General features: G+C 35.3%; 1 protein-coding gene across 1 annotated transcript in view; it reads right to left on the bottom strand.

Moving 5' to 3' along the window:
- GRIK2 (glutamate ionotropic receptor kainate type subunit 2) overlaps positions 1-16190 on the bottom strand; it is a 439062-nt gene that overhangs the window by 82814 nt on the left and 340058 nt on the right. The window contains exon 13 of the mRNA XM_074923172.1: positions 13459-13676. Within this exon, the coding sequence (XP_074779273.1) occupies positions 13459-13676 (218 nt within the window). The remainder of the gene's footprint in view (positions 1-13458; positions 13677-16190) is intronic.

The raw sequence follows: 16190 nt of genomic DNA, 5'->3' as shown, positions 1-16190 counted from the left end.
TGCTAGTTAAATCATTCAGGTTTATTATAAAATTAGAATCATTCATATTCTTCCTTGTAAAATTTATTATTTTGCATACAGTCATACTGCAGTTTATACTTGTATGGAAATTACCTAGTGCTTAAATAGTGACTAAAAATTTCTTAAGATTCATCTTGCATAGTTGTAACCACCTACACTTAAGCATCTAGACCAAGGTACTAATCTAAGCTTCTCTATAGTAAATGGGAAAAGTTCTATAACTCTGGAGAACACTGTTCTTCTAGGGCAGATACTTAAGGTAATATGGAAGAAGTGCTTTCTGGTGCCTTTCAGTTCCTTTCCCGTGCCAGTAAAAGGCATCTAGATGACTACTTGAGAAGAAAACAGATATCTACATTTTGGAGTGAGGAGAAAAATTCCCTCCATGTTTCAAAAACTATGTCTTTCCTAGTAAAACAAAGCTTTGAGACACAGGATCTTATTATGTCTTCCTATTACATTTTCTCATCAACAGTCAAGAGTCTTTACTAATCCACCAATTTACCAAGCAATTGGTAAATTTAACATTTACTACTCTATTGATAGTACAGTCCTACTCTACACATTTTGAGAAACTTCAGGAACACAATCTATTCCTGGTTTTATTCATTATCATTTTAGGGACACCACACTTCATTTTACAAGTCTTATATCTATAAAGGAATAATAATTAAAATAGGGTTTGTGTGATGCAATAGATTGCAAGAAAATAGAATAATAAAATTTGAATGAGAAATATATAGTAACGAGAGACTTTTAATGACTTGATTTCATCACTAATGTCAACAAATGTAAAAATAACAAAAAACATCTCAAATCAAACAATATTACAACTGCAATATTTTTTGGTTCTGGTGATTTTGTGGTAGAGTTATTCCACTAGAAGTTAGAGATTCAAAGTCATTCTATACTTCTGAAAGGAAAGTTGAAGACCTGAAGATTAAGCCCAAGAGTCTTAATGTTTTTTGCAAGTGTTAAGAAACGTATTTAGCGTATTTAGAAATCAAGATCTATCTTGGAAGTAAAACCAGAAATCCACTATTGACTCAATAAAAATGTAAGAAATAATGGCCTCAATACTGCTTATGAGATGAGCCTTATACTTTCAATCCTCCTTTCACCTTTGATGATCTAATTTTAAAAGACAGTCACTGAGACAGTCAAATCTTCATTATGAACAGGCTGTACAAAAAAAAATCTTAATTTCAGAAAAGAGATTTCTTATGAGAGGTACCTATGACTGGAAGAAGAAGTTATAACTGAAATTTCAGTATTTCCTCTGTCAACTTCTGATTTTATGGGTAGCCAAATCCCTGACTAGAGTACCATTGTTGAACTGCACGTCTATAATGAACTATGCCCAGCATCTCTGTACTTCGAGGAACAAAAACTGCTTTAGAAATACTAGATATAGCCATAAGATAAATTAAGGAAATATTAGTTTTGTTCAATCCAAGTAAATTCATCAGCAATTCAGCCTGAATAAAGATACACTTTAATAAGAACTACCTGAATAGGCTTAGATAGAACTTTTAGCATCAAAGAAACTATTTTCAGAGCTTCTTTGCCAGATAAGGTGAAATGGTGAAAGAAGAGCTAGAGAGCCTTTCCAGCAAATCATGGAAAATGTTTAGTGCTAGTCTTCCTTCTTCACAGAGTTCTTTAAGAATGTGCTTTCCTTTTCAGAAAGTGGAAATATGAAAGAGTACATGAATCTTCTATCAGACATGTCATATAGAAGCTTCCTAAGAGTTTTAGAAGATTCCTTGTAAACCAAGGAAAGTAAGTGTCTCTTGTATCAAAAAAAAAAAAAAAAAAAAAAAAAAAAAAAAAAAAAGTCAGAGAAACAGAAAGGGAGTAGGAGCAACAGAAACAGTTTCTATCTTACCACTGTGCTTCTGTTGCACAAGAAAATAAAGAGTTCTTCAAAGATGGAAAACAGCAAGTCTTCAAAGGCCTCCAGGATATTTGCTGTATTTTATAGCTCATTGAGGGGAAGCTGATTTCAGTTCCCAAACGGAAAGATAGACTACTCAAATACAAATATTTTAACATAAGCAATACTACACCCTTTGTTAATTTTCACAATGTCTAGTTTATAACTAGGAATAATAGTTTACTAATAGTTTGTATTAATATAATAAAATCTCCCATCAAATCATAATGATTCAGAACTAAATTCACATAACTTACCTGAATTTTGGTTGCCAGTTACATTAAATACCTATTTTGAGAGCTCAAATTCAGCATAAAAAAGCATGAGTGACTGCCTCAGCTTTTAAGATGTGAAAAAAATACCACTCCCACATTTTCCTATGTAATAAATTGATAAGTAAATTCAAAGATTACATGCCATATCTGAACAAATTAAAAAACGCTAAGAAAATATATTACTTATTTTTAGTCCAACATGTTCATGGCAGTGGCATCAGCAGGCTACTCCGATCATAAAGAGCTAGCTGCTCATGGCTTGGATAGGTGTATTCTTTGATGGGTAAAAAACTGGGTGAATGGCCAGGCCCAAAGGGTTGTAATGAATGGAGTTAAATCCAGTTGATGGCTGGTCACAAGTGGTGTTCCCCAGAGCTCAGTACTGGGGCCAGTTCTGTTTAATATTTTATGAATGATCTGGATGAGTGGATCAAGTGCACCCTCAGTAAGTTTGCAGACAATATCAAGCTGGGTGGAAATGTTGATCTGCTTGAGGGTAGGTAGTCTCTACAGAAGGATTTGGACAGGTTGGATGGATGGGCCAAGGTCAGCTGTATGAGGCTGTGGAGGTTTGAACGCAGCCAGCAGCCAGACACCACATGGCCAGCCATTCACCTCCCCCTCCCCCCTCTTGTAAGATAGGGGAGAGGCAAAAGAAGATAATTTGTGGGTTGAATAAAAATAAAGCATTTATTAAATATAACAAGAGGACAACAGTGACAATAATGAGTTCAAAAAGAAAACGGGTAAAATGCAGCAGTGGCTTACCAAACACAATGACTGCCCCCGCCACCCCCCCAGTACCGACTCACATGCAGATGGCACTCATGCAAGCCCCCAGCAAAAAGAGAGAGAGAGAGAGAGACCGCCCACCTGGGCATGACATCACATGGTATGAAATACTCCAATGAAAATTAACTCCATCCTGGTCAAAGCCAGGACAGAGGTTCAAAAAGGCTCAGTGCCAGAACCTGCACTTGTGTCACAACAAGGCCATGCAACACTACAGGCTTGGGGAAGAGTGTCTGGAAAGCTGCCCGGAAGAAAAGGACCTGGGGGTGTTGGTTGACAGCCAGCTGAATATGAGCGGGCAGTGTGCCTAGGTGGCCAAGAAGGCCAATAGGATGCTGGCTTGTATCAGAAATAGTATGGTCAGCAGGACTAATGAAGTGATCATCCTCCTGTACTCAGCACTAGTGAGGCCACACCTCAAATGCCACATTCAATTTTGGGCCCCTCGCTACAAGAAAAACATTCAGGTATTAGAATTTGTCCAAAGAAGAGCAACAAAGATGATGAAGGGTCTAGAGCACAAGTCTTACGAGGAGTGGCTGATGGAACTGGGGTCATTTAGCATGGAGAAAAGGAGGCTGAGAGGAGACATTATCACTCTCTATGACTACCTAAAACAATGTTATAATGAGGTGGGTGTCTGTCTTTAATAAAAGGAGAGGAAATGACCTCAAGCTGCACCAGGGGAGGATTAGGTTGGATATTAGGAAAACTTTCTGCACCAAAACAGTTGTCAAACATTAGAACAGGTTGCCCAGGGAAGTGGTAGAGTCACCATCCATGTAGATGTTTAAAAGGTGTATAGATGCGGTTCTTAGGGACATGGTTCAGGGGTAGACTTGGTATTGTTAGGTTAACAGTTGGACTCAACGATCTTAAGGGTCTTTTCCAACCTAAATGATTCTATAATTCCATTATTCTAAAGCATGGTTTAGTTATTCTTGTTTGGTTTTTTGTGGGTTTATTTTTGGTTTTGGTTTTGGTTTTTTTAAATAAATCTTTATATTGTACAGGTTTAGGATCTTTAATTCATTAAATACAAGTTCAGTTAATGCATGAACGTTGAAAAATGCTTAAAAGGCATCCAAATCCAATAAAACTTATATCATTATTACCATAGGTGTATTGCAAAAAGAATGATTCAACAATCTCAACAAATATGCTGTTTGGATCAATGAATAATTTTGGAAAAGGAATTCATCAGTATAATATGACTTCAGGTGTGTCCAGGGCAATTCTGGCACTAGAAATATTTCCCTACACAAAGTAGTGCTCGTGTGGTTGGATAACATCTCAGTAGTATCATATGACACTGACAATGTGGAACTGAGTGTTCACCTCTGTTAACGAATAGAGTCTTTCAGGCTGCTTCAGCAGGCAGGAACTCAACCGTGAAGGTTGTCACACAAAACCAGCTAAACTGAGTTGATTCTGGAGAGTTGTTTCTGAATCACATTCCCAGGATGAGTCATAGATCAAATCTGCAAACTTTACATGGCTACTTAATGATAGTTCTATTTGCTTTGAAGAGCAAGACTGTTTGTTTGTTTGTTTCTTTTTTCCCTAGACTCTGATAGTTAAAAACTTTCTCAGATGTACTCTTAATTTCCTAAACAAACCTTAACTCTGAAATCTCTCTTTCATACAGAATACTCTTTGCAGTTGAAGGATTCTCTATGATGTAGTTCAGTTCCTTTTCTCACCTTGTTCATGATCTAAAAACAGACATAAAGAAAAAAGAAGCTAAAAAGGGAAATGGGGAAGGGAGAGAGGGGAGAGGGGAGAGGGGAGAGGGGATTCTTACCCTGCCTCCCAGGGAAAAGCATCAGGAGGAGGAGAGAAATGTTATAAGGTTAGATAACAACTAGGTTATTCATTTCTGAGGACAAAGGCTTGCAACAAAATCAATGATCAGAACCCGGAGTTCAGTCATTCTCTTACAACTGATCCTGTCAGCAGTGCCATTACAGGCCCTGAAGAGGCCAGAAAGTGAAGTGCATCAGGTGAGAGAAAGGAAACAAAATGCCTTACCAGTTAAGAAAAAACCTACAATAGTACATAAGGACAACATACATTCTGAAAGTAGCAGCAACTACATTGCTGTCAATTTTCTCATCCTCACATCTCCAAATGCCTACGCAACAGAACTCAATTCCCAAAGACTGTGCATTCCCAACGGCTTTCACATTTAGCAGGGTGATATAAGATTGCCCTTCCAGGGAAAGGGACACCCTCTTCTACCCTTGCAGTAGTTCTAGAATTCTAGCAGTCAGAACAGCTTTCTGCACAACTGAAAAGTAAACATGCAACACAGATTCATTTTCAATTGGATCAGAAAGCTGGACTGACTCTTGCCACAGCTCTATGATATGTAGAACCAACAGAGGTTGAGGTTGAAGGCAGGAGAAGTCGGATTATTCATAGTTAGAATGGCTTAAATTGATTCCAAAAAACCACAAGAAAGATCTTGAGAGAGATGACCAGAAACAATTTGCAGTGATTAGTAGTGATTAATGTCCATCTGACTTGAAAGGAAAAAGACCCTACTTTCCTTGTTTTCGGTAGCATGATTATATATTCTAAAAAAAAAAAAAAAAAAAAAAAAAAAAAAAAGACAGAAGGGGTTTCTCTTAACTACAAAATTATTTTATAAATATTTAGAATATAACATTCCTCTGAATCAGCTACCCTTGGTAGAAATTCTTATCTTTTGCTGTAAAAAATCCTGACACAAATTAGGACCCAAAGTGTGGTCTGGATTATATTTGTATATCAACAGGTTTGACTTCCTACAGACAAATGTACAGTTAATTAGTAATTATTTTTTCCCCCTCTGGGCTCTGATTTCTTGTATCCTTTCTATCCAAGTGGCAATTAGATCTTGTTATATTTTACCATATGTTATATACTCAGAAAAAAATAGCTTTATACAGAGAATCTCCATCAGACACCTACAGTATGGATCATCAATGCATGTACATTAACTAATGCATGTTGTTTTCAGATGCAATTTTGAAAAATAATAAAAATGTCCGCTTCTTGCTGGTATGTTCATTCTAACCATACATTATATTCACACTGAGAAATACGTATAGAACAGGAAAACCAGATGGAACCACAAGTTACATAGTTTATTCCACCTGAGAGATCTGTGGGGAAATCAGCATAAACTTTTTCCCCTATGAATATTTGGGGTAAGACGGAAACAGATGCTGAGCTGTGCAAAATATTAGTTGGTTCAAATACAGAAGAATTTTCCTAATGCCAACTTTTAATATTTTTTTTTTTATGTCTCTGTCTTCATTTCAAAAATATCTAGTGGGCACCCAATTCATATGTTAACTATGTAATTCAATATTTTAATTATTGTGAATGACTAAGCTTGTTTTCACTGGAAAGTTATGTTTATTACCTTGAGAGGACCACAAAAAGAATTTGTACTTGTTTCATCAGTTTCTAAGATCTGTAGCTGGACAGAGGCGTAAAACATAAATATCAATCCTGTGATTCTGGAGCATAATTATTCATGAATACCACATGTTATCCAGCAGCTTACTTTCTGGGTATATGGCATAATGCAGTATAAATCTCTGCAGAAATGAAAAGTTGATTAGTCCTTGTGTTCATCTTTTTCAGCCCATAATGTAGGAAAGAGGAAAAGTGTATAAAGAATGAGGAATTGGGAATGGGGAAAGGGAAGGGAAAAGGCACAGACATGGACAAAGGCAAGGGTGGAAATATAGTGGATTTCAACCACATTCCACCTATTTTTAGTTTCACACCTCAGCACTGAGATGCAACAGGCAGCCAAACATATGCTCTTATTTACTGCAGGAACAGTAATGGCTCTGACATCCCCAGAGAGGAAGGAAGGGTCAAGACAGTACAAAACCATTTCAGTCACTTTGTACCAGTACCTAGAGAGTTGGTTGAAATGAGGCCCTTTATATGAATTGGTTCTGCTTTCTGCCCACAGATTCAGAAGAAAGACAGTTCAGAGAACTTAATGGTAGCAAATTTATCTGAATTTCTTCTAATTAGAATTCAAATGCACTCCTGCTCTTGTTATAGTCTGTGTTAATGCATCATCTAACCTACCTACCTCTACCTAGATTCCATGATCTTTTAAAGAAATAAGTAGAACACAGTGAGGTCTCTGGACAAAACATATCTCATTCTCACAGATTCTGTCATTTTAGATTCTGTTCTTATAAGTGTATGAAGGGAAAAGGGAAAGAAATCATGCATTTCAACTATATGTGTTTCTAGAAGACAGATCCAAACTATGATGATGAAAAAGAAGAAAAAATAACCAAAACAAAACAGATTACGTTACTTGTATTCAATTCCCTTTTTAGTCAAAAGTGCCACTTGCTTTTATGCATAAGAACAAATCTGTATTTGTTACATTCAAATGCAACTTATCTATAAAGTGAAATAATTTTAAAGTAAACTGGATATGTGTCTGTGGTATCTGCTACCAATTACTTTTTAAGCATTATCCAGATCAGCACATGGAGGCTGGGACTCAAAAAATTGTTTTCCATTAGTCATTGTCAGTCAGTGGATATTTGAGAAGCTCAGAAGTGACATTTCTTTCATCTTTGACTTGCAACAAGTCCACCAGATGATTGATACACACTGCAAAAGTTCATAATGTTTTATTAGCAGCATACAACTAAAGGTTCTATGTGTGTATATGCTCATGTGCATGTACATGCATACTTATTTGTTAAACAGAAATGTCATTTGTATATTATAATGTTCAAACCCAGGTGTGAAAATATCACTGAAGTTATACTGGCTTTATGCATTTCAATGCCAACAGCACTCATGACAATTTAATGGCATTCATACCTTTATTCTTGCTGGTTTTCTTTCATTTATGTCAGGGGATCTGTCACTCGTACTGCAGTTGCAAGCAGTAGAAAAAAATCCCCTACAACTGCTTCTTTTAACCTTAAGAGACTATTTCTGAGATTTTTGCAATGTATAGGTAGAGCTTCATATTATTTCCTTTAGCAATAGGCTGAGAATTTGGAAGAAGAAGATAGACATTAAGCACTGGATTTTTGCCCCCCAGAATTTCCTGAGGGAGGCAGTAACAAAATTGCTAGGGTAAAAGACGAAGGAGAAAGGGAAACTGAGAAAGGTCAGCAGCATGGATCTTTGTGGAGAAAAAGCAGTGTGGAAGAAATGGAAGATTCTGTAGAAAAGTAGAACTGGGGTATAAAAATGGGTCCTGACAAAGAAAAGGAAAGAAACTGGTAAATATAAATATTAAATAGAATAGTCTATCAGATAATTCTAAGGTGTGTGAGTCAGCTTTCCTGAATTAGTTCCCTGTCTGCCTTTCACCAAATGATCTTGAAAAAGGTGTCTTCCCTTTTAGTGCTTCAGCTTCCTTAGCAGTAAATCAAGGATATAAAACATACAACTCTCACAGAGAGCTGAGAAGACATTTAATTTGTGATGCAGAAGTAATGACACTAATCTACTGCTATTAGAGAATGAAAAAATACTTTGTTTTTTACTATTTGTTATGTAGATGCCTAGCAACCATAAGAAAAGTTTCAGTATGCATGCCACTGTACAAAAACATAGAAAGAAAAAGAATCTGACATTGAAAGGTTCAGATATGAAGAATTATGAGAAAAATGAAAGTACACAGCAACTTCACAAAAAAAAAAATCTTAAAATCATAGACCACATCTAAGCATATGTGCTGCAATAGTTTGTGTGTGAGGATAGAGAACTGTTGTACAAATACAAGTAGAGTGGAATTAACATTGTTCTCAATTTCAGAACTGACATTCAGCAACAAAACAGACACTGAGATTTTGAGAAACAGACTGAGAGACCACAGAAATCTGAGACAAATAAAAGTCTGAGCTTTTTATCCAAGAACAGCTAGTGTGAAATAAGTACTTTTCATGAAAATAACAAATGTTTTTTATTTAATTCCAAACAGGAAGGAAGTCAGGCTTCTGAGACCTCAAAATGGTCAACAGTGACAAAAGCAGCCAAGAGAAAGGAAGAGAAGTTCATAACTAACAAAAACTCCACAATTTGAGGAACTCCAAAACGTGTATCAGGAGTAAAAACTACAAGCCTAGCAGCAGACATGGTTTAGAAATTACTTTCACATACCTTCTAATTCTTGGATAATACTAAGGTTTTCTTTGTTGTTCGAAATGAAATGGCCCACCAGATCCACCAGGCATGTAAGAGACTTGTAAAACTATTTCCATGCTCAGACTAGATGAGATCTTAAGACATCGTTGAAAATTTCCTTCACTTTCTGGTTTCTAAAAGGACTTGTACGTGACACTGTTTCTCAGACCATGAGAAAACATACAATGATCTGGAGAATGTAATCTCTGGAGACAACATTGTCCTTTTTCATCGAAGCTATTTCCCAGGGCCTTTTGACTTACAGGGGTAACAGGATTTTCAATGTATATTCACTGTGCTCTCCAAGATTTTAACTTTATCAGTTTTTAATCTAGCAGTTTGGGTTTTTGTCTGATTCCCATTTAGGTACTCTTTCAAAAACCACTCTACTTTTGTTTTAGCACCACACAATTTTGGCAAGGTTCCAAAGTTTTTTTAAGAATTCAATGGACTGCTATAGAGATAATTTATGCAGAAATTACTGTCAGTCTCATGGGCAGCTACCGAGCCTCGCTGTGATTGGAACTAATAACTATTACCAAGATATGATAATTTCATTTAACATTAGGAAACCATCTGGTGCCTTCATTTCTTGTTGTAACATAATGCCACTGTTTTACTCAATCCACTCTTATTAAAACAAGACAAAGCAGCTAAGGAAAAACATATACACAGATGATAAATTTATCCTCTCAATCAACCCCCCGCAGAACTCATACTCATACACAGATTTTTGAAGTAGGAGTGGACTACTAAAATCTAATCTGAGCTCCTGTATAATGAAGTCTATTTATTTCATTGAGTAGCCTCTAAATCAAAAGCATAACGTGTTAGGGCTATGCTGTATCTATTTTCCTCACAATGGCTGCATGTGATGGATGAATCCAGCCTACTCGTAGATAAGTTGTACCGGTGGTTAATTGCTCTCACTCTTAAAAATATGCACCTTATTTCTAGTCTGAATTTGCCTAACCTAATCTTTGAAACACTGGATCTCATTATGCCTTTTTCTGCTAGATTAAACAGTCATCTCCTGCCAAAGTCTCATTCCCATTAAGGCACTTAGACACGATGATCAAGTCACCTCTTAACCTTCTCTTCAGCAGATTAAACAGACCAATCTTCTTCAACATCTAACTACAATGCTTATTTCCAGACCTACAGTCATCCTTTCACCTTTAATGAACTCTTTCCAATTTTAAACATATTTTCAAAGTGTGGTCACCAGAACAGGACACAATAGTTCATTAATATTTTCCCTAATGTCATATAAAAAGGCACTGTTTATTCCTACTTGATATTCACTTGTCTGTATATCAGAGAATATAATATATACCATTTAAAACCCTCCTTTAGCTTAATAATAAAACAGAAAGTATTCTGGAAGGAATTTAAAATGTGACTATTTATCCTGGTTGTTTGTTTTTTGGTGGTTTGTTTGTTTGTTTGTTTTTACACACAATGCAGCAAATGTATGCAACTTCTGTCTTTTCTGTACTACGTCTGCTTTTCTATACTATGTACATATAGTGTCTTTTCTGTCAAATACATTTTTCTGATAGCTTCTGTCTTCCTTTATCAGTTTCCTGTTCTTAAGTGCTTTTTATATTACTATTCAGTAGTAGTATCTCTGACCTGTTGAAGTCCAATGGTACCTTTAAAGACAATTCCACTTATAGTCTTATTTTAAAATATTTTCTTGCACTTTCATTTTCTTCATGTAAGGAAAATACATTTCTGATGCAATTTGCTTATGCAAAATAGAATTATATTTTGAAAACACAGAAATACACGCATATTATGTTGAGCAGAGCTATAGTATTCTGTTTTCTAAAAACCTCACTGGGTAAAAATACCTAAGTTTACCAGAAAGTTTACTGTAACAGATAGACTGATGTACAAATATTTCAGTATATATTTCACATAATATATATTTAGTTAAATTGTATTCTTTACACAGGTAGCTCTAGTCAATAGCACTTACATCAAGCAAACTCTAATTTCCATCTGGAAGTTGCTTCAGATATTGAATGAATCAAATGAGATTATATAGTTTTCATATACTTTTCTTTTTGAACGTGATTTTCACTTATTGGCTGAACTACAAGAACAGCTGTAGCTATTTATAATGCATAAATTTGCATCCGTTTCATTAGGTAAATAATACCAATAATTTACATATTACTAGATAAGATAGTAAACATCAGAAAAATATTTGGAATCATTTGTTTGGTAGCTGAAACAGAAGCTCTTAACTATCGGTGCATTTTCATGTCAGAAAACACTTACTAACCATGATCTGTTCACACATAAAGGCCAGAAAATGTTTGTTCAACAGAATAAACCTTAATTTGATCTAAAATATATCCACTGAATAAAGAAATCCTGTGTTTTGTTCTGATTTCTCTTTTCATTCATAGTGAAGAAGGAGAATTCATTAATGTGCAAAAAGCAATACCAAATTATGTGATCTGACACCATAACTGTTTTGTATGTCTAGGTTATTTCAACTGTAGACAAAAATATGCAGGATGTGCAATTACTTTTTCATTATAAGTGAGTCCTCTCTAGTTCTTGGATATACTAGAGAAACACAAAACATATCTAGATAAATAGAAACAGAAGAAGAAAGAGCGGAGATAAAGAGTTGTGCAGAAAAGGGAGCAGTATATTAATATGCAGAGGGGAAAAACATCCAGAGAAAGATAGTCTCTGTGCATTTAAAACCCCCACAGATTATGTGCATACAAAAAAGGAAAAAGTGAATAAGAGAGAAAATTAAGTAGAGGGAGAAGGAAAACTAAAAATTAAGAAGATGCAGACAAAAGTGCTTCTGGCAACCAGAAAGAAAGACACTGCTAATTTAAACTTGCTTCCTAATATTTTAGAGTCCACAGTTTGAATCTGAATTAGAACAAGTTCAAAGTTTTCTCCCAGACAAAAATGAAATTAAAGCCCTGTAGTGTTTCCTGGTAACTCAATAAATACCTTGTCTCATCTCTTTATGTCCCAATACATAAATCATTTTGACTCTTTTAGAAACCTCAGTCTTTAAACTTTTAATGTTGTTTCTTTTAACTGCTTCACATATTTCCTGACGTCAAGACCTCGATTAGTTATTTTTACTAAATTCATCACTTCCTTTTCCAACAAGCATTCTAAGGAAAACACTCAGAACCTTCCCAATGTATTAAGCAGCCTAAAACATTCTGAGAAACTGAATTTGAATTAATATTTATTTCCAAGCAGAAGCTGAAATCCCTATAATTATTTTTTAAAAATTAAAACTACATGTACACTGTGATTGGCTCTAAGGTCATAAGATTAAATAGTGACTATTTAGCCTTGATATCTAAGCAAACTTTGTAGTCTCTGAATCTGAAGAGGAAAAATGAGCATACGCTCTTCAAATTCTACACCAGTTTACAAGTTACCTCGGGCCTCAGTTTGTCTGATCTCAATTGCCAGTGTGACAGACATTGCGAAGTTTTATAGCATAATAACTCAAAACCAAAATATATTAGTTAAAATGTACCAAAGATCAGACAAATATTGTTAAACTCCTCTCTCTTTGGAAGGTCTGAGACACCCCTGTGCTGTCAGACACAAGGAGTTACAGAACAAACCATCCTCTCTCCCTTCATGCATACTTCTTATTTAAGTTCGTTTAAATGCTTGATGAAGCTAGAAAAGAAAAATTTATCTCTAAACCAGCAGCGTATTTCACTATATTTTAATTTGAATTATCTTGGTAACAGGTTAAAAAGAATAGAAAACCTGAAGAATCTGAGTTTTTTCTATGGACCCCAAATTTCATTGAAAAGTTTCTCAAAAATACAAAATCCAAAATGTTTTTCTCAGTCCAGCCACTAAAATCCTTAGTGTAGTCCAGTTGCTTGAACAAAGACTACAATTAAGTATCATGTTACTGAACTGATACTGTAACATTTAATGCGACAAAACTCATTCTTCTACAAGGCTATGGAAGGAAGACCTGTCTGAGCAAATTGTTCGTTTTCTTCACCTTCTCCACTGCTATGTACTCATTTCTTTAGGCAAAAACATCAGAGAAGTTGTCCTCTATTTCCCATGAGAGATTTTGCGTTTGATTCTTTTGCTATCTTGCAAATCCTCAAAAAAGTTATTTTCAGTTGCTTTTGAGAGCAGTGGGAATCCTAGCTGTTGCTCCTCAGCAAGGTGCACAAACTTTCCCACCAAAATCAGGATACAATGTATTTTCAAATAGAATATAAAGCTTACCTTGAAGAAAGTCATGGTTGCTCCATCTTCAACTGCTCCATACTCTATCTTTGTCTGCTTGGCCAAATCATCAGCAGAGTCAATAGGGGATTCCATACGTTCCACTGTCAGAAAGGCGGCTAGGTTAGCAGTGTACGAGGAAATGATGATAAGTGTGAAAAACCACCAAATGCCTCCCACTATCCTGGTGGAGAGGGCTTTGGGCATGAGCTCAGAACCTGACGAAAACCAGGGGAGAAAGGTGAAACCAAAGCACAGAAAACAATTAATAAGTGTTCAGCACTTTTTGCCACAGTGGGAAGATGGAATCACTGTGCAAAAAAATCTTTAAGCTACAGGCTTACATGTACTGCTTGTACAAACACACACAACTGAAATGAAAAGTAAGAACTGATTACACTTATAAAGACAGATCTTTTTGGAGCTGTGGGAATCAAAATATAGGAATGGGAGATTCAATGATCAGTGCCTTTTTAAAAATTATAAATATGTATATAGCAATGCTGAAAATGCCATTACTTGAACTGGTTTTCCAGGAAAAAATCCTGACTGGACTGAGCCTCTAAGAGAATATTAATATTGAAGCACTTATACAGTTGTTTATCTTCAAGGCATCAAATAAGTATTTTTAAAATATTTTGTAAAAATTGATTTGAGTAAATAAAAATAAGCTATTGATGAAAGTATTACGTAGCTGAAATACAAAATCTGAAATCTACTATAAATATGTTTTTGACTTTTGCCATTTGTACTGCTATAAAATAAGGTTGTTTGACTGCTTAGATTAAAAAAAATTAACATCTCCCATCTCTATAGTTAGCCCCACAATTTCAGATAAACATGGGTGGCTATGCCACACACTTAATTTGACAGAGCAGCAATGAAAGTATTAGACCACTATGCATAAACTAGGTAAAGATAGATTATAATGCATTGCTGGAGTTGCCTGCTCATGGCACTAAAGAATGGAGGGGAAGACAGACATTGCATAATAATTTGAAGAATTATTAATGCTAATTTAGGGTCTAGTGAGACAAATTGAAACACATATACTCTTCTTGTGCTTAATTACTAATAGGAAAAAATAAAATTCAATGTAATTTACAACCACAAATATTTATTATAAATGAGCATGTATGGATTTTTTCCATAGCATTATAATTGAATGGAATGAAATTTCTAACGATGTCAAAGAAACTATTTCAAGCTTCACTGTAGGAACTTTACATAAGATCCTTTAGAAGTATCCAGAAACATGTTTTCAAATAAAAAATTTTACCATCCACTATACCATTGTACCAAAAAAATAATTTTTTGTTAAATTGGTCGCTATGCTTCCTTTTAAATCTCCTGGGTAAAATGGAATGAAGGCAAGATGGACTATTTTATTCCTGTTAAATTTTAGTGTTTATATTGAATTATTTAAGGAACTGGTCCAGCAAGGTAACACATCTTCATATAAATGAAATATTATGCCAAACTTCCAACGTCAATGCCAAAAAAAAAAAAAAAGAAAAGAAAAAAAATAACAGAAAGGGGGGAAAAAAAAAAAAAAAAAATGAAGAAAACCAAAGAAAAGGAAAAAAGAAGTGATATCATAACTGGACTATTGTATTCAAAAACAGCCCATCTTACCCTGCAGTTCATCTTACCCTTGCTGTTTCAAACAAAAAAAGCTGACAGACTTGGACATGACAGCCAACTCCAGCGCCAGACTCTGCCTAGAATTCTGCAAGGAAAAAAGTAGAAAAGTACCTTTCTGATGTAGTTGCTCCTAGGCCCTGTTAGTCAGACACTCAGACACCATAACACTAACAGATTTCCCAATAAGCCCACCATCATCAACTCTTTTTAATTGCTCTCGTTTCATTTAAAAAGCAACACCAATAAAGTCAGATAGGACTGGGAAGAAAAGAAGAGTGGAAACATTTGCGGCAGTTGCCCCAATTACCACAAGTTCATACCTTACCAAGGACTGAAATCGAGTGACACCTAGGCCCGTGAAACAGAGCCTGGTTAGGGGCTGACTGTCATGTACCCAAGGTAACGTCATGTCCAGCACTATATCCCACAGTTTCCTGGGAGCGATGGGTGTCAGCAAGACATGTATGAGTTCCCTCTATCATGTATCCTCCAGCATTAAGCAAATGTTTTGTAAAGAAGCAGCACTTATTAAGTTAATGTGAACATGGCCCAAGCAGTATTATATTGTTTCTAATGGAAAGTTATTGCTGTTAGGTGAGAACTTCCACGCTTGCGTAAAAACATACTTTTAGATGACTTTAGGCTCTTGAAATATTTTTTAAAAAGTAATTATCAAAATCAAGACTGATACTTCATCCTTAGAATTGTGCCTTTGAAAGATTATTAAAAGATGCATGAGTCAAATGCAAAACAATATAAGGCAAGGGCAGAGGATCAGCCTTAATTCTGAAAAAAAAAAAACGTTTTTCTACATGGAAATCTATTATCCTCCAAAGATACCTTTTTTAATGAATGTATTTTCTTTTTTCCTATTTTGATTGTCAAGAAATATTTAGATGCTAGGGAATAAAATACTTTTTTCTTGAGCAAAGGTGATGCAAAAACCTAAATTGTTCTTTTCCCTCCTACAGAAATATGAAGAAGTATACAGCCACATAAGAAATAAAACTAGCAATCCTGAGAATTGTGAACAGAATTCAAAATACCTTGTTTTATTCAGTTCCCATTTTTGGTAGCTCCTTTGAAAA

The sequence above is a fragment of the Athene noctua genome, chromosome 1 (assembly GCF_965140245.1).
Source record: "Athene noctua chromosome 1, bAthNoc1.hap1.1, whole genome shotgun sequence".
Lineage (NCBI taxonomy): Eukaryota > Metazoa > Chordata > Aves > Strigiformes > Strigidae > Athene > Athene noctua.
This window is presented reverse-complemented; position numbering and strand designations above follow the sequence as displayed.